Source organism: Pseudophryne corroboree, chromosome 2 (assembly GCF_028390025.1).
Source record: "Pseudophryne corroboree isolate aPseCor3 chromosome 2, aPseCor3.hap2, whole genome shotgun sequence".
Lineage (NCBI taxonomy): Eukaryota > Metazoa > Chordata > Amphibia > Anura > Myobatrachidae > Pseudophryne > Pseudophryne corroboree.
The window spans coordinates 695,885,960-695,909,961 of record NC_086445.1 but is presented as its reverse complement, the minus strand read 5'-3'; the positions used below and the strand labels follow the sequence as shown (position 1 = coordinate 695,909,961).

Genomic DNA, 24,002 nt, shown 5'->3' with positions numbered 1-24,002 from the left:
GACACGATCTGCACCCGGGGGAGAGGGACCTTCACCCACAAGTATATTAACTGTTGTTTCAACGGTGGGGCTGCAGGCTGATCGACATGATGGCTTCTCGGCTCAACAAGAAGCTGCGTCACTACTGTTACAGGATGAAGGTTCCACAGGCTGCAGCAGTGGACGCTCTGATGGCGCCATGGAGGTAGCAGTTAGTTTACCTGTTCCCTCTGACCCCTCTCATTCCCAGAGTCTTAAAAAGACTGAAAAGGGAAAGCGTTCAGGCAGTTCTCATTGCTCCGGATTTGCTTCGCCGAGCCTGGTATGCGGACCTCCTCGAAGAGCCCTGGCCTGTGCAGCTTCAAAAGGATCTTATTCTGCAAAGACCTTTAGTCTATCCAGACTTACCGCAGTTACGTTTGACGGCATGGTGGTTGAAAGGCAGAATTTATCCCGGAAAGGGCTTCCCGCCAAGGTTGTCTCAACTATGGTCCAGGCTCGGAAGGTGGTCTCATCTAAACATTACCACCGCATCTGGAAGAAGTATGTTTCCTGGTGCGAGGGTCAACAGTACTCCACTGTAGATTTTTCATCTGGGTAGATTCTTGCTCTTCCTGCAAGCTGGCGTGGATATGGGCCTTAGTTTAGGCTCCATTAAGGTTCAGATCTCAGCCCTGTCTATTTTCTTCCAGAGACAGTTGGCTGTTGTCTCAGAAGTTCCTGAAAGGTGTCTTTCGGATTCAACCACCTTTTGTACCTCCCACATCACCGTGGGATCTCAATTTGTTTCTGACCTTTCTCCAATCAGATTGGTTTGAACCTTTGCACAGGGTGGACTTGAAATATTTGACTTGGAAGACTGTCATGTTATTGGCTTTGGCCTCAGCAAGGCGGGTCTCCAAATTGGGGGCCTTACCTGGTGTTGAACGAGGATAGAGCGGAGCTCAGGACTCGCCCACAGTTTGTGCCTAAAGTAGTGTCGGCATTTCACATCAACCAGCCGATAGTGGTTCCTGTATTATTTCTTCAAAATCCTTGGACGTCGTTCGAGCTTGAAGATTTGTGTTAAGAGAACAGCTCGTCATCGGAAATCTGATTCCCTTTTTGTTTTCTATGACACTATAAAGATTGGATGGCCTGCTTCGAAGCAGTCAATTGCTCGTTGGATCCGGATGACAATCCAACAGGCTTGCTCTTTGGCCGCATTGCTGCTGCAGAGTTCTATTCAGTCCCACTCCACAAGGTCGGTGGGTTCTTCCTAGGCGGCTGCCTGTGGTGTCTCGGATTTGCAGTTATGCCGAGCTGCCACTTGGTCTGGTTCGAATACATTTGTGAAGTTTTACACGTTCGATACTTTGGCTGCTGAGGACCTTCAGTTTGGTCGCTCAGTTTTGCAGGGGTCTCTGCACTCTCCCACCTGGTCAGGGAGCTTTGGGACATCCCCATGGTACTAAGACCATCCCAGTATCCCCTAGGACGTTAGAGAAAATAGGAATTTGATACCTACCGGTAATTCCTTTTCTCCTAGTCCGTGGGGGATACTGGGCACCCGACTCGGTGCTTCGTTAATCCTGCAAGCATTGTTCATTATTGTTTCTTCAATGTGTCTGCTGTTACTGTCCCTATTTTCCAGTTATGGTTAACGTTGCAATCCTCTCCTTTTTGTTGTGGGTTGGTTCGTTGCCTCACCACTTTTCTTATCTATTTTCCTCCTATTATGTCCGCCTCTTCGGGCACAGTTTTCCTAGACTGAGTCTGCAGGAGGGGCATAGAGGTGAGAAGCCAGCACACTGAAGAATTTTTAAAGTGCCATGGCTCCAGTGGACCCCATTTATACCCATGCTACTAAGAACATCCCAGTATCCTCTACGGACTAGGAGAAAATGAATTACCGGTAGGTATCAAATTCCTATTTTTATTCTCCCTTTAATACCTTAGAGGTTGATTTAGTTGGGATACTATCCCACTAGACCTCCTCTTACCATGAAAGTTGCTTTGTTAGGCTTGCCTAGAACAGGCTATCCCATTTCTCTAGACTGTAGACTTGTAAATCCATATGTTGAACAAAGTATTGTAGTATTGACAGTTTCAGAAGCCGTACCTGTCAGTTTCTTCTCGGGGTACCTGAAAAGTTGTCAAGATTCTTTGATCGAGTGCTGTAGTACCCAGTATCACTAAGCATTGGCAGATTGGAAGAACTTGGAAGGAGTGCAGGAGAAGTTGGAAAAAATAAAGAGTTGATACTAAAGGTCTGTTGCCTTTAGTATTGCAAAGGGTTAGGAAATCAACAGGGAACTGAAGCCAGTGTGGTTTACAAAATAACTATCCACTAGTGAGAAAGCAAAAAAAAGATTGCCTTTAAGAAGTATATGCAGACTCAAAATGAGTACAGAGGTGTACTGTACCTTGCTAGAAGCAAGGACGCAAAGATGGTAATCGGAAGTGCAAAGGCACAAGCTGAAGAGAAAATGGCCCAATCAGTGGGTAAAGAGGGCAAGAAAGTATATAAGTGAAAGGAGAAAATCAAACCGAGGAATAAAAGGCATAAGACAGAGAGAGTTTGATCGAGGGAGACAAGGAAATAACAGATCATCTAAATATGTATTTTTGCACAGTATTCGCTACAGAAGGGGAGGGGAAGGGGCCACAGATAAGTTGCAAGGACATTCATTAAAAAAAAAGAGGTAGATAAAAGTACATTTACAGAGGACAAGGTCCTAACAGAACACTCAAAACGGAAAGTAGATAAATAAATGGGGCCACATTCAAAGACCCTAAAAGAGCTTAAAGGGGTTCTGGTAACAGCATTAACATAATTATTCAACCAGTTGCTACATGCAGGAGTAATTCCAAGGGACTGGAAAAAGCCAAAATTTAGTCCAACTGCACAAAAGTGGATGCAAGGAGGGAGTCAAGTATCCAACGATCAGTGAGACTTACATCAATCGTGGGGAAAATAATAGAACCACTATTAAAAGAAAGCATTGTGGAATATTTCAAACAGAATGGATTTACAGGGGGAGATCATGCCAATCAAATCTTATTTACTTTTCTGACTGGGTGACTAAAAGAATTGTTTAAGGGTGGGGGTAGATGTAGATTATCTAGACTACAGTAAGGCATTTGACACGGACCCACATTGCAAACTGCTAAATAAACTGGAAAGCTTGGACTGCATGCTATGATGTTGCAGTGCCATGATTCTTATCCCTGGTCTTTCAAGCATACTAAACTAAACAAGTTATATTTTAAGAATCTCCTTGTAAAGAACAGGAAAACTTGTGTAAGCCGGGTCTGACGGGGGGGAGATGCTTGACATGCTGCGTTCTGCAGCATGTAAACACTAGCGTGACAGGAGATGTGGCTAGTGACTCGCAGGAGTGCGTATATCATAGGTATACACCAGACGGGTCTACTATGGTATGCCGGCGCTCAGGATCCCGGCGTCCAGCATGCTGGCGCCAGAATCCTGACTGCCGGTATACAGGCAGTGGGGCGAGTGCAAAAGAGCCCCTTGCGAGCAAGGTGGTGCGCTACGCGCGCCATGCTATTTATGCTCCTTCAGGGGTGTCGTGGACACCTTTGTAAAATGGTTTGTCAGTTCCGCACTAGCCGTGTGCTATATAGCCACACCTAAATATCAACAAATCTGAAAATACCAATATACACAGTGCTAATAATCAAATCTTTAGACAGCACTTTACTTATTGGTGGTGCTCCCAAATACTTTTGTAGGTTAACTACACATATGGAGGGAAAGGAAAGACAAAAGAAATCCTTTTTGGGAGCACTCTTATTTGAAAATTATAACCATAATAAATCATAATGTACAATGAGATGATGTGAAAATGAATAATCTAAAACTTAGCATTTATTCTGTTCCTTAAAATATCGACCTGTACGGTCCGAAATAATTATCTCTCTCTTAATTTTTAAATAAAGAGATAGGAGGGTGAAAATATAGATTAAAATAGTGAGAGTGAGCAGCATAGAACTGCTCCACCAGTGTTTCTCTGACGTCCTAGTGGATGCTGGGAACTCCGTAAGGACCATGGGGAATAGACGGGCTCCGCAGGAGACTGGGCACTCTAAAAGAAAGATTAGGTACTATCTGGTGTGCACTGGCTCCTCCCTCTATGCCCCTCCTCCAGACCTCAGTTAGAATCTGTGCCCGGCCAGAGCTGGGTGCTCCTAGTGGGCTCTCCTGAGCTTGCTAGAAAGAAACTATTTGTTAGGTTTTTTTATTTTCAGTGAGATCTGCTGGCAACAGACTCACTGCTTCGTGGGACTGAGGGGAGAGAAGCAAACCTACCTGCTTGCAGCTAGCTTGTGCTTCTTAGGCTACTGGACACCATTAGCTCCAGAGGGTTCGAACAAAGGACCTGACCTCGATCGTCCGTTCCCGGAGCCGCACCGCCGTCCCCCTTGCAGAGCCAGAAGACAGAAGAAGGAGATAAAATTGGCGGCAGAAGACTCTGGTCTTCATTAAGGTAGCGCACAGCACTGCAGCTGTGCGCCATTGCTCCCACTGCACACCACACACTCCGGTCACTGTAGGGTGCAGGGCGCTGGGGGGGGGGCTCCCTGGGCAGCAATAAGATTACCTTTTGGCACATTATGCACATAATACAGTCTGGAAAACTGTATATGTGCAAAAAACCCCGCCATTAAGATGTCCAAATGCGGGAGAAGTCCGCCGCTGAGGGGGCGGGCCTTCTTCCTCAGCACACTAGCGCCATTTTCTCTTCACAGCTCCGCTGGAAGGACGCTCCCCAGGCTCTCCCCTGCAGTATCCAGTACAAGTAGGGTAAAGAAGAGAGGGGGGGCACATAAATTTAGGCGCAAATAAGATATAAGCAGCTATTGGGAAAAATCACTCAGTATAGTGTAAATCCCTGTGTTATATAGCGCTGTGGTGTGTGCTGGCATACTCTCTCTCTGTCTCCCCAAAGGACTTTGTGGGGTCCTGTCCTCAGTCAGAGCATTCCCTGTGTGTATGCGGTGTGTCGGTACGGCTGTGTCGACATGTTTGATGAGGAGGGTTACGTGGAGGCGGAGCAAGGGCAGATAAGTGTGGTGTCGCCCCCGACGGGGCCGACACCGGATTGGATGGATATGTGGAAGGTCTTAACAGACAGTGTTAACTCCTTACATAAAAGGTTCGATGACGCAGCAGCCTTGGGACAGCCGGGATCTCAGCCCGCGCCTGCCCAGGCGTCTCAGAGGCCATCAGGGGCTCATAAACGCCCCCTAGCTCAGATGGTAGACACAGATGTCGACACGGAGTCTGACTCCAGTGTAGAGGAGGATGATACAAATGCACAGTCTACAAAAGCCATCCGATGCATGATTACTGCAATGAAAAATGTATTGCACATTTCTGATATTAACCCGGTTACCACCAAGAAGGGTATTATGTTTGGGGAGAAAAAGCAGCCAGTGACTTTTCCCCCATCTGATGAATTAAATGAATTGTGTGAGGAAGCGTGGAGTTCCCCCGATAAGAAACTAGTGATTTCTAAGAGGTTACTGATGGCGTACCCTTTCCCGCCAACGGACAGGTTACGTTGGGAAACATCCCCTAGGGTGGACAAGGCGCTCACACGCTTATCAAAAAAGGTGGCACTGCCGTCTCAGGATACGGCTGCCTTAAAGGAGCCTGCGGATAGAAAGCAGGAAGCTATCCTGAAGTCTGTGTATACACACTCAGGTACTATACTGAGACCTGCTATTGCTTCAGCATGGATGTGTAGTGCTGCAGCCGCATGGTCTGATTCCCTGTCAGACAACATTGATTCCCTCGACAGGGATACTATTTTGCTAACCATAGAACATATAAAAGACGTCGTCTTATATATGCGGGATGCACAGAGGGACATTTGCCTGCTGGCATCTAGAATTAATGCAATGTCCATTTCTGCCAGGAGAGTATTATGGACTCGGCAGTGGACAGGTGATGCTGATTCTAAAAGACACATGGAGGTTTTGCCTTATAAGGGTGAGGAATTGTTTGGGGACGGTCTCTCGGACCTCGTATCCACGGCAACAGCCGGGAAGTCAACTTTTTTACCTCAGGTTCCCTCACAGCCTAAGAAAGCACAGTATTATCATGTACAGCCCTTTCGGCCTCAAAAAGGCAAGCGGATCAGAGGCGCATCCTTTCTGCCCAGAGGCAGGGGTAGAGGAAAGAAGCTGCACCAGGCAGCCAGTTCCCAGGAACAAAAATCCTCCCCCGCTTCCTCTAAGTCCACCGCATGACGCTGGGGCTCCACAGGCGGAGCCGGGTGCGGTGGGGGCGCGTCTCCGAAACTTCAGCAACCAGTGGGTTCGCTCACAAGTGGATCTCTGGGCGGTACAAATTGTATCTCAGGGATACAAGCTGGAGTTCGAGGCGACTCCCCCTCGCCGTTACCTCAAATAGGCCTTGCCAGCTGCTCCCAGGGAAAGGGAGGTGGTACTGGCGGCAATTCACAAGCTGTACCTCCAGAAGGTGATAATCAAGGTTCCCCTCCTTCAACAGGGACGGGGTTACTATTCCACAATGTTTGTGGTACCGAAACCAGACGGTTCGGTGAGACCCATTCTGAATTTAAAATCCTTGAACACTTATATAAGGAAGTTCAAGTTAAAAATGGAATCGCTCAGGGCGGTTATTGCAAGCCTGGAAGAGGGGGATTTTATGGTGTCGCTGGACATCAAGGATGCTTACTTGCATGTCCCCGTTTATCCACCTCACCAGGAGTACCTCAGGTTTGTGGTACAGGATTGTCATTACCAATTCCAGACGTTGCCGTTCGGTCTGTCCACGGCACCGAGAGTATTTACCAAGGTAATGGCCGAAATGATGATACTCCTTCGGAAAAAGGGAGTTATAATTATCCCGTACTTGGACGATCTCCTTATAAAGGCGAGGTCCAGAGAGCAGTTGTTAGTCAGCGTAGCACTCTCTCAGGAAGTGTTGCAACAGCATGGCTGGATTCTGAATATCCCAAAGTCGCAGCTGATTCCTGCGACGCGTCTGCTCTTCCTGGGCATGATTCTGGACACAGAACAGAAGAAGGTGTTTCTCCCAGTGGAGAAGGCCCAGGAATTGTCATCTCTGTTCAGGGACCTCCTGAAACCAAAACAGGTGTCGGTGCATCACTGCACGTGAGTCCTGGGAAAGATGGTGGCTTCTTATGAAGCAATTCCCTTCGGCAGGTTCCATGCAAGGATCTTTCAGTGGGATCTGTTAGACAAATGGTCCGGATCGCATCTTCAGATGCATCGGTTGATCACCCTGTCCCCAAGGGCCAGAGTGTCTCTGCTGTGGTGGCTGCAGAGTGCTCATCTTCTCGAGGGCCGCAGATTCGACATACAGGACTGGATCCTGGTGACCACGGACGCAAGCCTCCGAGGATGGGGGACAGTCACTCGGGGAAGGAACTTCCAAGGACAGTGGTCAAGTCAGGAGACTTCACTACACATAAATATACTGGAACTAAGGGCCATTTACAACGCCCTGAGTCAAGCAGAGCCCCTGCTTCAAAACCAACCAGTGCTGATTCAATCAGACAACATCACGGCGGTCGCCCATGTAAACCGCCAGGGCGGCACAAGAAGCAGGATGGCGATGGCAGAAGCCACAAGGATTCTCCGATGGGCGGAAAATCACGTGTTAGCACTGTCAGCAGTGTTCATTCCGGGAGTGGACAACTGGGAAGCAGACTTCCTCAGCAGGCACGACCTCCACCCGGGAGAGTGGGGACTTCATCCAGAAGTCTTCACGCAGATTGTAAACCGTTGGGAACGGCCACAGGTGGACATGATGGCGTCCCGCCTCAACAAAAAGCTAAAAAAATATTGCGCCAGGTCAAGGGACCCTCAGGCGATAGCTGTGGACGCACTAGTGACACTGTGGGTGTACCAGTCGGTTTATGTGTTCCCTCCTCTTCCTCTCATACCCAAGGTACTGAGGATAGTAAGAAAGAGAGGAGAGTAAGAACTATACTCATCGTTCCGGATTGGCCAAGAAGAACTTGGTACCCAGTACTACAAGAAATGATCTCAGAGGACCCATGGCCTCTGCCTCTCAGACAGGACCTGTTACAGCAGGGGCCGTGTCTGTTCCAAGACTTAGCGCGGCTGCGTTTGACAGCATGGCGGTTGAACGCCGGATCCTAACGGAAAAGGGCATTCCGGATGAAGTGATTCCTACGCTGATAAAGGCTAGGAAAGACATGACAGCACAACATTATCACCGTATATGGCGAAAATATGTTGCTTGGTGTGAGGCCAGGAAGGCCCCTACAGAGGAATTCCAGCTGGGTCGATTCCTGCACTTCCTACAGTCAGGAGTGACTATGGGCCTAAAATTAGGATCCATAAAGGTCCAGATTTCGGCCCTATCTATTTTCTTTCAAAAAGAACTGGCTTCACTGCCTGAAGTGCAGACGTTTGTTAAGGGAGTGCTGCATATTCAGCCCCCGTTTGTGCCTCCAGTGGCACCTTGGGATCTTAACGTTGTGTTGGATTTCCTGAAATCCCACTGGTTTGAGCCACTTAAGACCGTGGAGCTAAAATATCTCACGTGGAAGGTGGTCATGCTTTTGGCCTTGGCTTCGGCTAGGCGTGTGTCAGAATTGGCGGCTTTGTCATGTAAAAGCCCTTATCTGGTCTTCCATATGGACAGGGCAGAATTGAGGACTCGTCCCCAATTTCTCCCTAAGGTGGTATCAGCGTTTCATTTGAACCAACCTATTGTGGTGCCTGCGGCTACTCGGGACTTGGAGGACTCCAAGTTACTGGATGTAGTCGGGGCTTTGAAAATCTATGTAGCCAGGACGGCTAGAGTCAGGAAAACTGACTCGCTGTTTATCCTGCATGCACCCAACAAGCTGGGTGCTCCTGCTTCAAAGCAAACTATTGCGCGCTGGTTCTGTAACACGATTCAGCAAGCTCATTCTGCGGCAGGATTGCCGCATCCTAAATCGGTAGGGGCCCATTCCACAAGGAAGGTGGGCTCTTCTTGGGCGGCTGCCCGAGGGGTCTCGGCTTTACAGCTTTGCCGAGCTGCTACTTGGTCGTGTTCAAACACATTTGCTAAGTTCTACAAGTTTGATACCCTGGCTGAGGAGGACCTTGCCTTTGCTCATTCGGTGCTGCAGAGTCATCCGCACTCTCCCGCCCGTTTGGGAGCTTTGGTATAATCCCCATGGTCCTTACGGAGTTCCCAGCATCCACTAGGATGTCAGAGAAAATAAGAATTTACTCACCAGTAATTCTATTTCTTTTTCATCCACTAGGGGTCACTGGAGTACTCTTGGGATATGGACGGCTTCCACAGGAAGTAGGCACTGAATAAATTAATTTTGGAACTATACCTCCCCTCCATATCCCTGAGTACCTCAGTGTTTTTTCTGTGCTCGACGCAGTTAGTAGGCTTGTGGCTTTGCTGCCACAGAGGTCCACATTTCATTGGATTTTTTTTCTAAGTTTTTCTTTTTTCAACGATTTACCACATCCCATCCTCCTTTCCAATAGGCGTGGGTCAGGGATAGTGAAGGCTGCTTTAGCAGCTGTGGTTGTCGGACCTCTCTAAAAAGAGCTCCCTCACTACCATGTGCAGGACTAAAACCTGCAGTAAAGGCTGGACGGAACTTACAGAGAAGGCCCGTCATAGCCCTCACCACAGGGTCCAGGTATGTTGAACGGGGCGGTCAGCTCACGCTGCCGCCCCACTGTGTGGGATACTGTGTGTATGTGTGTGTGTGTGGCCCAGGCCCTCGATGCCGCTTTGGGCTCCCTCTCCACCATAGCCCGGCTCCGTGTATAGAGAACGGTATACGGAGCATGGGGGGGCACACAAATGAGAGTCAAAAGGCAGGTTTCTTATAGTGAGTAACTTTGCTGCCACAGTGATGTTCCCTGCACACAGAAATGTCAGGGTCACTGGATGAAATCTCATGATTCAACTCTTATTGATAAGGGAATACAGCAGCGCTGCATTTGTATTACAATAGGCTATGAAGTCTTTGTTAAAACAAGATTAACCATGTTTCCTGTTGTATTTCCAGAATTTCCTGTGTACATCTCTCCTCCATTGCAGGCGCAGGGGTGTTAAGGGGAATTTGGGAGCAGGCATATGGCTGGCGTGCACTGCACTTGGCCAGATATATATTTATAGAGACAACTTAGTGCTATAATTACTGAGTCGTGCAAGTTGTCTGTCTTTGTTTTTGTTTTGTTTTTGTATTGTCTGTCTGCATGAGTAAGACACCAGCAATTACTAATAAGCAGTTTCCTTGCCATGTCTAAAACATGGATATACATAATTATTTATATCATAACTGTTTATAATGATATTATCCTAAAGACTGCAAATCTGAATCATGGTTGTGGCAGCCAAATACTGGCTTTGTTCATTGTGTAAAGTAAGATATGTTATAACATTTGGTCAGCACATGGTGCTTATAAAACAGTATCTGTGGAGCAGTATGAGTTCAGGTCTCACCTGCAGCAGCTTTGGCTTAATTCACTTGGCCACACCACACTGGATACGCCCAAACTCATCTGAGCTTGGAAGCTAAGCAGGGTTGGGCCTGATTAGCCACCTTGGGAGTACAAGGTGCTGTAGGTATTTTTTAATCTACAGCCACACCACACTGGACAAACTCATCTGAGCTTGGAAGCTAAGCAAGGGTTGCATACTGTTTTGCCATCTGGGGGAATCTGGTGATCCAACTACCAGTGATACATGCTAGTATCATGTATCACCAGTGATCACCTACATACATGTATCACCAGTGATCACCTACATACATGTATCACAGGTATCACCAGTGTACTACCAGTGATACATGCTAGTTTAAACTGTTAAAAATAGCTCAGTTTGGGCTTACACTATCAATATAAACCTACCATAGGTTTTACAGTCAGGATAGCTCTCCAGAGCGCACTCCCGGCGCCGGCCACTAGAAGGGCCCATTAACTAAGCTGTGGTCAAGCAGCAGTCATCTCAGGTTTTAAGCCTGTGTGAGGTCACATTTAGTTTCAGACTTGTAAAAATGTGTTATACCTGTGTATCAGGATAGGTGTATATGTGTATATATATAGTGTGTATGTATGCATATATATATATATATATATATATATTACAGTCTGAATATGTGTGAATATACATTGTTGTATGTGTGTGTGTGTGTGTATGTATATATATATATATATATATATATATATATATATATATATATATAATATGCTGACATTAAAAATCTATTTTGCAGTAAGCAAGAATAATTGGTCAGCACTCAGTGCTTATTAACAGTATCTGTTGAGCACTGCAAACATGGCCACACCTGCAGCAGCTTTGCTTATTGTTTTACAGGTGGCTCTGTAGCCAAGTGGTTAGGTTTCCGGCCACAGTGAACATTGTGTTTGCATGGACACTGGTTCAGATCCTGGTTTAACAGGTGTTTAAAAAAAAAAAAAAAAAGCCATGGTAGGACCATTTTTGCTTTTAATGTTACTTCCTGGTTCTTTCTCGGAAGTTGCTGCCCTACAACACTTAGACTCTGGAGGAGCGGGGTGTTGTTAGGAGTTTAATTTATTAATTGTTTTGTACAGCATGACTCTACAGGAAGATTCACTATTGCTGGTAACCACATGCACGGTAATGCAGGTTTATACACACGTTACTTCCGTGGTGTACTTACTGGTTGGAGTACATGATCACTAAGTCTAAGGCATAATCAAACAAGCAGCTTCGCTGCAAAGTCGGTCACACAGTGTGTCGGACAAATACGAATCTGGGCCAGTGGCGCAATGTATAACGCATCTGACTATGGATAACAGGATTGTAGGTCGTCTCCTACCTGGCTCGTTTAAGTTGCCGTGATCGTATAGTGGTTAGTACTCTGCGTAAAGCAGACAGTTTCAGTTACATTGTTGCGGTCGATTTGCCGCCAGCCCTCATAGCACCAGGCCAGTACGTCAGGTTCTCAGCGAAGGCTGAACAATTTCCAATCAGAGACAATTGCAATTATTGGGTGTTTTACTACATATCGGAGTATACCCTACACAGCAGTAGGGCTGTTGCTTCGCCCTGCTTTGGTAGGGGATGAGGTAACAAGGCTGTAGTGGCAGGGCATTCCAGTTCAGGTTTGCCCTAAATAAAGACCACATTACACTTCTTGCTGCCTACAGCTTCTTTGGACGTTGGCAGTTGGTTCTTGCGTTTTCAGCTTCGCTAGTAGCGCATAACGTCCACTTTGGCTACGTTCCTAACAGGCGGAGTCCGATTCCAAACGAGATAGATCGCAGACCATTTGGGGAGGAAAAATCTGATTTCCTACTATTGTCTACGCGAATTCCTGATTGATTCCGTCTCAACGACTTCAATTCCTAGGTATGATTCTCAATACGGTAAATCAAAGAACTTACATACCCGAACAGAAAGTACAGGTAATTCGTCATCTGGTACAATTAGTGCTCAAGCCACGCACAGTCTCGGTTCACTTGTACATTCGCCTATTAGACACAATGGCGGCTTTCGAAGCGCTTCAGTTCGGAGGACTTCACTCACGTCCTTTTCAATTGGATGTGTTCGCACAGTAGTGGGCTCGCATCTGCAGATTTACTGCAGAAGTGAGGTTGTCTCCAAGGGCCAGAGAGTCTCTACTCTGGTGGCTCAAAGTACAGAATCTAACCGCAGGGAAACGGTTCGGTGCCTGGAATTGGATAATTCTCACGGCGAACGCAAGTCTCAGAGGTTGGGGAGCTGTAGTTCAAAATTATCAGCTCCAGGGTCTCTGGGCGGATCACGAAAGATTGCTGTCTATAAATGTCCTGGAACTCCGGGCAATTTACAATGCGCTATGACAAGTAGTGCACAGGCTGCAGGCTCAGGCTGTTCAGGTGCAGTCAGACAATGCGACAGCAGTCGCATACATCAACAAACAAGGAGGAACGAAAAGCCGTATGGCAATGCGGGAAGTACAGATGTGTCCACATACATCTTTACTATATCCCGTCATGTATGGCACAGTTTTGCATGCTATATACTCGGAGATTTAGTCATGCCTTGTGTTTTTTTCTTAAATTTGCTTCCTTAATATGTTACTTTATACATATTCTTTTATGGCAAACAAAAATTTTAAAATTCATCCACTCGCTTTTCATGAAAAACAGTTTAGCTGTGTTTTGCATGTTGTGCCAAATTTGTAAAAAAAAAAAAAAAAAATGCGAAGATGTAAGTTGTCACATCTGTAGCTTGAATCCTCTATTGGGCCGAGTATCACCAAATGATATTGTCGGCAGTAGTCATTCCGGTAGTGGACAACTGGGAGGCGGATTATCTCAGCCGTCTGAATTTTCATCCAGGAGAATGGGCATTAAATCCAGAAGTATTTCACATGCTGGTCCAGAAGTGGAGTTACCCGCAGGTGGACCTGATGGCATCTCGCCACAATCATCAAACGCCCCAGGTCGTGTCCAGAATGAGAGATCCAAAGGCAGTGGCGGTGGATGCTCTCACAATCACGTGGCCATACAGTCTCGTGTATCTATTTCTACCGTTTCCGCTGCTCCCTCTGTGGCTAAAACGGATCAAAGGGAGTCCGTCACAGTTATACTAGTGACGCCTCTTTGGCCTCGGAGAGCTTGGTTCTCGCATCTCCGCGGTCTACTCGCAGTCGGTCTTTGGCCGCTCCCACTACGTTCTGACCTGTTACAGCAGGGTCCATTCCTTTTACCCGATTTTAGCGCGGCCGCGTTTGACGGGGTGGCTGTTGAGACAGCCCTCTTAAGAAGAGAGGACATTCCAGAATCGGTTATTCCAACCATGTTACGAGCTAGGAAGCCGGTTACGGCAGCTCATTATTACAGAATTTGGCGTGCCTAGGTTAGATAGAGGTCTGAATTTATCCACACTAAAAGTGCGGATATCTGAGTTGTCCATTTATTCTCATAGTAGATTGGCCCTATTGCCGTCGGTTCACACCTTTTATGCAGGGTGTCCTCAGAGTTCAGCCTCCATTCACTCTACCTACTGCGCCATAAGACTTGAATCTAGTTTTTAGATTTCTTAGTCTTTTTATTATGAACTCTTACAACAAGTGGATATTAAATTTCTCACTTGGGAAAATAATGTTTCTTTTAGCCTTAGCGTCAGCAAGGCGTGTTTCAGATTGGGTGCTTTGTCGTGCAAACCACCGTATTTAGTGTTTCATGATGACAGAGCGGAATTCCGAGCGAATTCTGCTTTTCTACCAAAGGTAGTGTCATCTTTTCACATCAATCAACCAATAGTAGTTCCTATGTTAACAGGAGACTCTGGTAGGTTGGATGTGGTACGCGCTTTACGCATTTATGTATCCCGAACGTCGACCGTTCGTAAGACGGATACGTTGTTTGCTCTCTATGATGCTGCCAAGATGGGTTGGCCAGCTTCTAGGCAGACCTTATCCAGTTGGATTAAAGTGACCATACGTCAGGCTTACCTTCATGCTAGGTTACAGCCGCCTACATCGATAACAGCTCATTCCACACGTGCTGTGGGAACATCATGTTCAGCGAGTCGTGGAGCTTCTACGACACAGCTTTGCCGGGCGGCTACATGGTCTTCGGTGCACACGTTTGTGCGCCTCTACAAGTTTGATACGTTTGCGGCATCAGCATCTAGCTTTGGCCGCCTAGTGTTACAAGTGCCAAACAGCTCTCCCGCCCGCGGGGGGAAACTTTGGTACGTCCCAAGAGTACTCCAGTGACCCCTAGTGGATGAAAAAGAAAATAGGATTTTGGTACTTACCAGGTAAATCCTTTTCTTTGAATCCATAGGGGGCACTGGACGCCCACCCAGAGCAGTTTACCTGGTTTGTGGTAGGTTCAGTAGATCTTATGGTAACACACTTTCACCGACTGGTTCAGATTAACAAGTTATGGTGTCAACTGTTTAGTTGTCAGTAATGTTGGGTCAACTTTATTGTTGTCAGTTATGTTATATGTAATGCTCCATTGTCAACCTCTCTATCGCTCCTGTTCAGCTCAGTAAAAAACACTGAGGTACTCAGGGATATGGAGGGGAGGTATAGTTCCAAAATTAATTTATTCAGTGCCTACTTCCTGTGGAAGCCGTCCATATCCCAAGAGTACTCCAGTGCCCCCTATGGATTCAAAGAAAAGGATTTACCTGGTAAGTACCAAAATCCTATTTTCTCGTAGTCCGTAGTGGATGCTGGGCGCCCGTCCCAAGTGCGGACTCTCTGCAATACATGTATATAGTTATTGCTTAACTAAAGGGTTATTGTTATGAGCCATCTGTTACTGAGGCTCAGTTGTTGTTCATACTGTTAACTGGGTATGGTTATCACAAGTTGTACGGTGTGGCTGGTATGAGTCTTACCCTGGATTCCAAATCCTTTCCTTGTTGTGTCAGCTCTTCCGGGCACAGTTTCCTTAACTGAGGTCTGGAGGAGGGGCATAGAGGGAGGAGCCAGTGCACACCAGATAGTACCTAATCTTTCTTTTAGAGTGCCCAGTCTCCTGCGGAGCCCGTCTATTCCCCATGGTCCTTACGGAGTTCCCAGCATCCACTACGGACTACGAGAAATAGAATTACCGGTGAGTAAATTCTTATTTCTCTGACGTCCTAGTGGATGCTGGGAACTCCGTAAGGACCATGGGGAATAGCGGGCTCCGAAGGAGGCTGGGCACTCTAGAAAGATTTATGACTACCTGGTGTGCACTGGCTCCTCCCACTATGACCCTCCTCCAAGCCTCAGTTAGATCTTGTGCCCGGCCGAGGTTGGATGCACACTAGGGGCTCTCCTGAGCCTCTAGAAAGAAAGTATAGAATTAGGTTTTTTATTTTCAGTGAGACCTGCTGGCAACAGGCTCACTGCAGCGAGGGACTAAGGGGAGAAGAAGCGAACTCGCCTGCTTGCAGCCGGATTGGGCTTCTTAGGCTACTGGACACCATTAGCTCCAGAGGGATCGATCGCAGGCCCAGTCCTTGGTGCTCGGTCCCGGAGCCGCGCCGCTGTCCCCCTAACAGAGCCAGAAGCAAGAAGAGGTCCGGAAAATCGGCGGCAGAAGACATCAGTCTTCACCAAGGTAGCGCACAGCACTGCAGCTGGGCGCCATTGCTCCTCATGCACACTTCACACTCCGGTCACTGAGGGTGCAGGGCGCTGGGGGGGGGGGCGCCCTGAGCAGCAATAAAAACACCTTGGCTGGCAAAAATACCACAATATTTAGCCCCAGAGGCTATATATGTGGTAAATACCCCTGCCAGAATCCAGGAAAAAGCGGGAGAATAGGCTGCGGAAAAGGGGCGGAGCTATCTCCCTCAGACACACTGGCGCCATTTTCTCTTCACAGTGCAACTGGAAGAAAGCTCCCCAGGCTCTCCCCTGTAGTTTTCAGGCTCAAAGGGTTAAAAAGAGAGGGGGGGCACTAAATTTAGGCGCAATATTGTATATACAAGCAGCTATGGGGGAAAATTCACTCAGTTATAGTGTTAATCCCCACATTATATAGCGCTCTGGTGTGTGCTGGCATACTCTCTCTCTGTCTCCCCAAAGGGCTTTGTGGGTCCTGTCCTCAGTCAGAGCATTCCCTGTGTGTGTGCGGTGTGTCGGTACAGCTGTGTCGACAGGTTTGAGGAGGAGGCTTATATAGTGACGGAGCAGATGCCGATAAATGTGATGTCGCCCCCTGTGGGGCCGACACCAGAGTGGATGGTTAGGTAAAAGGTATTAACCGACAGTGTCAACTCCTTACATAAAAGGGTGGATGACGTAACAGCTGTGGGACAGCCGGCTTCTCAGCCCGTGCCTGCCCAGGCGTCTCAAAGGCCATCAGTGGCTCAAAAGCGCCCGCTCATTCAGATGGCAGACACAGATGTCGACACGGAGTCTGACTCCAGTGTCGACTAGGTTGAGACATATACACAATCCACTAGGAACATCCGTGACTTGATCCCGGCAATAAAAAATGTGTTACACATTTATGACATTAACCTCTAAAAAATGGGTTTTTATGTTTGGGGAGAAAAAGCAGGCAGTGTTTTGTTCCCCCATCAGATGAATGAATGAAGTGTGTGAAAAGCGTGGGTTCCCCCTGATAAGAAGGTAATTTCTAAAAGTTACTGATGGCGTACCTTTTCCCGCCAGGGGATAAGTTACGCTGGGAGATATCCCCTAGGGTGGATAAGACGCTCACACGGTTGTCAAAATAGGTTTTGCACTGCCGTTTTAGGAACGGCCACTTTGAAGGTACCTGTTGATAAAAAGCAGGAGGCTATCCTGAAGTCTGTATTTACACACTCAGGTACTAGACTGAAACCTGCAGAGCGTGCTGCTGCAGCGTGGTCGGTGACTATGTCAAACATGAGAACATATTAAAAGACGTCGTCTTATATATGAGGGATGCACAGAGGGATATTTTGCCGGCTGGCATCCAAAATGAATGTAATGTCCATTCTGTCAGGAGGGTATTAGAGACCTGTCATTGGACAGGTGATGCTGCCCTTAAAAGGCGCATAGAGATTCTGCCTTATAAGGGTGAGGAATTATTTGGGGATGGTCTCTGGGACCTCGTATCCGCAGCAACAGCTGGGAAGAAATATTTTCCTCAAGTTTCCTCACAGACTAAGAAAGCACTGTATTATCTGGTACAGTCTTTTCGGCTTCAGAAAAGCAAGCGGGTCAATGGCGCTTCCTTTCTGTAGAGAGACAAGGGAAGAGGGAAAAAGCTGCACCAGTCAGCCTGTTCCCAGAATCATAATTCTTCTCTCGCTTCCTCTGAGTCCACAGCATGACGCAGGGGCTCCACAGGTGTAGCCAGGTACGGTGGGGGGGCCGTCTCAAAAATTTCAGCGATCAGTGGGCTCGCTCACAGGTGGATCCCTGTTTCATTCAAGTAGTATTTCAGGGGTACATGCTGGAATTCGATATGTCTTCCCCCCGCCGTTTCCTCAAATATGCCTTGCCGACAACTCCCTCAGGCAGGGAGGCTGTGCTAGAGGCAATTAATAAGCTGTATTCCCAGCAGGTAATACTTAAGGTGCCCCTACTCCAACAAGGACGGGGTTACTATTCCACACGGTTTTGGGGTACCGAAACCGCATGGTTCGGGGTGACCCTTTTTTATATTTAAAATCCTTGAACACTTACATAAAAAATTCAAGTTCAAGATGGAATCGCTCAGGGCGGTTATTGCAAGCCTGGACGGGGGGGATTACATGGTATCCCGGGACATCAAGGATGCTTACCTGCATGTCCCTATTTACTATCCTCGCCAGGAGTACCTCAGATTGTGGTACAGGATTACCATTACCAAGTCCAGACTCTGCCGTTTGGACTGTACAGGGCACCGAGGGTGTTACCATGGTAATGGCCGGAATGAGGATACTCCTTCGAAAAGGGGAGTTTTTAATTACCCCATATTTGGACAATCTCCTTATAAGGGCGAGGTCCAAGGAGCAGTTGCTAGTCGGGGTAGCACTATTTTGGAAAGTGCTACAACAGCACGGTTGGATTCTAAACAGTCCAGAGTCACAGCTGGTTCCTACGACACGTCTACTGTTCCTGGGGATGGTTCTGGACACAGACCAGATATAAGTGTTTCTCCAGGAGGAGAAAGCCAAGGAGCTGTCATCTCTAGTCAGAGACCTCCTGAAGCCAAAACAGTTATCGGTGCATCATTGCACGCGAGTCCTGGGAAAAATGATAGCTTCCTACGAAGCAATCCCATTCGGCAGGTTCCATGCAAGAACTTTTCAGGGGGACCTATTAGACAAGTGGTCCGGGTCGCATCTTCAGATGCATTAGGCTGATAACCCTGTCTCCAAGGACCAGGGTATCTCTACTGTAGTGGCTGCAGAGTGCTCATCTTTAAGAGGGCCGCAGGTTCGACATACAGGACTAGGTCCTAGTGACCATGGATGCCAGCCTTTGAGGCTGGGGGGCAGTCACACAGGGAAGAACCTTCAAGGGACTTTGGTCAAGTCAGGTGACTTCCCTACATAAATATTCTGGAACAGAGGGACATTTACAATGCCTTGAGTCAGGCAAGGCCTCTGCTTCAAAACCAGCCGGTCCTGATCCAATCAGGCAACATCACGGTAGTCGCCCATGTAAACCAACAGGGCGGCACAAGAAGCAGGATGGCGATGGCAGAAGCCACAAGGATTCTCCGATGGGCGGAAAATCATGTGTTAACACTGTCAGCAGTGTTCATTCCCGGAGTGGACAACTGGGAAGCAGATCTTCTCAGCAGACACGACTTCCACCCGAGAGTGTGGGGACTTCATCCAGAAGTCTTCCAAAGGATTGTACACCATTGGGAAAGGCCACAGGTGGACATGAAGGCGTCCCGCCTCAACAAAAAGCTATAAAAGATATTGCGCCAGGTCAAGGGACCTTCAGGCGATAGCTGTGGACGCTCTGGTAACACCGTGGGTGTACCAGTCGGTTTATGTGTTCCCCCCTCTGCCTCTCATACCAAAGGTACTGAGAATAATAAGAAGGCGAGGAGTAAGAACGATACTCGTGGGTCCGGATTGGCCAAGAAGAGCCTGGTACCCAGAACTTCAAGAAACTATATATCAGAGGACCCATGGCCTCTGCCGCTCAGACAGGACCTGCTGCAGCAGGGGCCCTGTCTGTTCCAAGACTTACCGCGGCTACGTTTTGATGGCATGGCGGTTGAACGCCGGATCCTAAAGGAAAAGGGCATTCCGGAGGAAGTCATTCCTACGCTGATTCAAGCCAGGAAAGATGTTACTGCAAAACATTATCACCGCATATGGCGGAAATATGTTGCTTGGTGTGAGGCCAAAAAGGCCCCAACAGAGGAATTTCAACTAGGTCGATTTCTGCATTTCCTACAAGCAGGAGTGTCTATGGGCCTAAAATTAGGCTCCATTAAGATACAGATCTCGGCTCTGTCGATTTTCTTCCAGAAAAAATTAGCTTCAGTACCTGAAGTTCAGACATTGTAAAAGGAGTGCTGCATATTCAGCCCCCAGTTGTGCCTCCAGTGGCACCTTGGGATCTCAACGTGGTGTTGAGTTTTCTTAAAATCACATTGGTTTGAACCACTAAAAACCGTGGATCTAAAATATCTCACGTTGAAAGTGGTCATGTTATTGGCCTTGGTTTCGGCCAGGCGTGTATCAGAATTGGCGGCTTTGTCATATAAAAGTCCTTATCTGATTTTCCATATGGATAGGGCAGAATTGAGGACTCGTCCCCAGTTTCTCCTTAAGGTGGTATCAGTTTTTCACTTGAACCAACCTATTGTGGTGCCTGCGGCTGCTAGGGACTTGGAGGATTCTAAGTTACTGGACGTAGTCAGGGCCTTGAAAAATTATGTTTCCAGGACGGCTAGAGTCAGGAAAATTGACTCGCTATTTATCCTGTATGCACCCAACAGGCTGGGTGCTTCTGCTTCTAAGCAGACTATCGCTCGCTGGATCTGTGACACGATTCAGCAGGAGCATTCTGCGGCTGGACTGCCGCATCCTAAATCAGTGAAAGCCCATTCCACAGGGAAGGGGGGCTCATCTTGGGCGGCTGCCCGAGGGGTCTCGGCTTTACAACTTTGCCGAGCTGTTACTTGGTCAGGGGCAAACACGTTTGCAAAATTCTACAAAATTGATACCCTGGCTGAGGAGGACCTTGAGTTCTCTCATTCGGTGCTGCAGAGTCATCCGCACTCTCCCGCCCGTTTGGGAGCTTTGGTATAATCCCCATGGTCCTTACGGAGTTCCCAGCATCCACTAGGACGTCAGAGAAAATAAGATTTTACTCACCGGTAAATCTATTTCTCGTAGTCCGTAGTGGATGCTGGGCGCCTATCCCAAGTGCGGATTGTCTGCAATACTTGTAAATAGTTATTGCTATCTAAAGGGTTATTGTTGAGCCATCTGTTGAGAGGCTCAGTTGTTTTCATACTGTCAAACTGGATATAGTATCACGAGTTGTACGGTGTGATTGGTGTGGCTGGTATGAGTCTTACCCGGGATTCAAAATCCTTCCTTATTATGTCAGCTCGTCCGGGCACAGTGTCCTAACTGAGGCTTGGAGGAGGGTCATAGTGGGAGGAGCCAGTGCACACCAGGTAGTCATAAATCTTTCTAGAGTGCCCAGCCTCCTTCGGAGCCCGCTATTCCCCATGGTCCTTACGGAGTTCCCAGCATCCACTACGGACTACGAGAAATAGATTTACCGGTGAGTAAAATCTTATTTTTTTCAATTGAAAATATAGGTGATCATCTTGGTGATATGTGGATATTTTAAGGAACAGAATAAATGCTAAGTTTTAGATTATTCATTTTCTCATCTCATTGTACATTATGATTTATTATTGTTATAATTTTCAAATAAGAGTGCTCCCAAAAAGGATTTCTTTTGTCTTTCCTTTCCCTCCATATGTGTCGTGGACACCCCAAGAGGGAAAATAGTTGTTGGTATGCCGGCTGTCGGGATTCGGACGCCGGTATGTTGAGCGCCGGGATCCCAACAGCCAGCAAATCAAGCGCCACCCCACCAGATGATGTACCTGTTATATCGTTCTGATCCGCGTTGGAACAATATATCAGAGAATGTATCATAGTGTGTTCCTGGCTTAAGTCCTTGGACTTAGAGCTGTATTTAAGCACCAGAGTAGAGACATATTGCTACGGTGTTTGTGGCACTGCCATGTCCTCCTGCCAACAGAGGATGGATGTTCTCAGGCTTCTTCTGTGAGTAATTGTTGATATTATTGAAACCTGACCATTAAGAAATCATGAGGTCCAAATTGGGGTCTCTAGTTTCTCAGTGATCTTCAGACCCTCATGGCCTGATAAGTTTTGTTACTCAAATCCCCAAGGGGAGGATCCCACTGCTGAGCTGAGTTTGCTTCCCCATTATCTACTTTTTCTTTTAGAATTGGACTGCATCACTTCTTATCTGAGCCTATAAACCCTTTTAAATAAATTGAGCAGTCATAAAGTGGAGCATTAAAAAAAAAAATCTTAACATGCCTGCTTGCAGAAAGATGATTATCAAACCATTTTATAGCACTGCTCACCAGATAGACCCCATAAATATCGTAGCTTGTGATGAGAGACAGGTCCAGGACCCTTGGCTGTGTCATTCAGTCTACCTAAAATTAACAATAAATCTGGCTAATTTTATGTATTAACCTAGAGGGCAGTAGTATCATGTTTTTAAAGCCGTGATATTACCTCTGTTTTATAGCTCTATTTTCTTCTTTTTCAGGTTCTCGTTGGAAATCTATGAGTAATTCTGAAAAGCAGCCATACTATGAAGAGCAAGCACGACTCAGCCGGCAGCACTTGGAGAGATATCCGGACTACAAATACAAGCCTCGGCCCAAACGTACCTGCATTGTGGAAGGGAAGAGACTGCGAGTTGGAGAGTATAAGGCCCTAATGAAGAACAGAAGGCAGGATTCCAGACATGGATATGTAATCACGTAAGTGCACAAAGGTATCTAACACAGGAGATTTATCCCATTGGTGTTTTTACTGCATTTTCAATGCATATTTTCCCTGTAGTTGCTTATAGAACAACTGCTATAGCCTGCCATATCAGAATAAACTACGTATATTCTGCTTCATGTAAATGAAATGGTGCCTATATAAAATATAATTGCTGAAATCTGATTTTCTGCAGCAGGTTACATTGGTTTCCACCCAGTGGTGCAAGTAGAAAAAATTTCTTATAGGTACTGTGTGCAGTGTAGCCAAATGCCACATGGGGTGTGGCCAATGAAAATGGGGGCGTGATACACATATGGGGAGAGGGGCAGATACACATATGACCCCAATAGTGCCAGATAATCGTTGCCCCCACAGTGCCAGATAATCGTTGCCCCCACAGTGCCAGATAATCGTTGCCCCCACAGTGCCAGATACACAAATGCCCCCACAGTGCCAGATACACAAATGCCCCCACAGTGCCAGATACACAAATGCCCCCACAGTTGCAGATATGCCCCCAGTGCCAGATACACATGTCCCCCCAGTGCCAGATATGCCACCAGTGCCAGATACAGATATGCCCCCCGCCCCCCCAGTGCCAGATATGTTCCAGAGTGCCAGACACAGAAATGCCCTCCCAGTGCCAGACACAGAAATGCCCTCCCAGTGCCAGACACAGAAATGCCCTCCCAGTGCCAGACACAGAAATGCCCTCCCAGTGCCAGACACAGAAATGCCCTCCCAGTGCCAGACACAGAAATGCCCTCCCAGTGCCAGACACAGAAATGCCCTCCCAGTGCCAGACACAGAAATGCCCTCCCAGTGCCAGACACAGAAATGCCTCCCCAGTGCCAGATACAGAAATGCCTCCCCAGTGCCAGATACAGAAATGCTTCCCCCCCCCCCCCCCCCCCAGTGCCAGATATGCCCCCAGTGCCAGATACACATGTCCCCGCAGTGCCAGATATGCCCCCGGTGCCAGATACACCTGCCCCCGCAGTGCCAGATATGCTCCCAGTGCCAGATACACCTGCCCCCCCCAGTGCCAGATATGCCCCCAGTGCCAGATACACATGCCCCCCAGTGCCAGATATGCCCCCAGTGCCAGATACACATGCCCCCCCCCCCCCAGTGCCAGATACACATGCCCCCCAGTGCCAGATATGCCCCCAGTGCCAGATACACATGCCCCCCCCCCAGTGCCAGATACACATGCCCCCCCCAGTGCCAGCTACACATGCCCCCCAGTGCCAGCTACACATGTCCCTACAGTGCCAGATATGCCCCCAGTGCCAGGTACGCATGTCCCCACAGTGCCAGATATGCCCCCAGTGCCAGGTACACATCCCCCCTCCCCCCCCTTCTCCTGCTGCTCACCGCTGCTGCTGTCCTGTGTGAGGGGAGGAGAGCGCAGCCTGCGCCACTCCTGCCCCTCAGTCTCCGGCGGCGGTGCTGGTGTCTACATTCCAATCAGGAGCCTTGGCTGCCGGTACGCGAGCTCTGATTGGCTCACGGGCCAGCGCTGAATTGAAGGGAGACACTGAGGGGCAGG

The 24,002-nt window shown here is 47.8% G+C and overlaps 1 protein-coding gene across 4 annotated transcripts in view; it reads left to right on the top strand.

Annotated features, from left to right (window-relative positions):
* Positions 1-24,002, top strand: part of SOX13 (SRY-box transcription factor 13) — a 129,646-nt gene that overhangs the window by 92,208 nt on the left and 13,436 nt on the right. For 3 of the 4 annotated variants that reach the window (XM_063955259.1, XM_063955258.1, XM_063955260.1), the window contains one exon: positions 22,227-22,443. In XM_063955259.1, coding sequence (XP_063811329.1) covers positions 22,227-22,443 — 217 coding nt within the window. Of the gene's footprint in view, positions 1-22,226; positions 22,458-24,002 lie in introns of all 4 variants that reach the window. The other variant, XM_063955261.1, reaches the window with a different exon arrangement.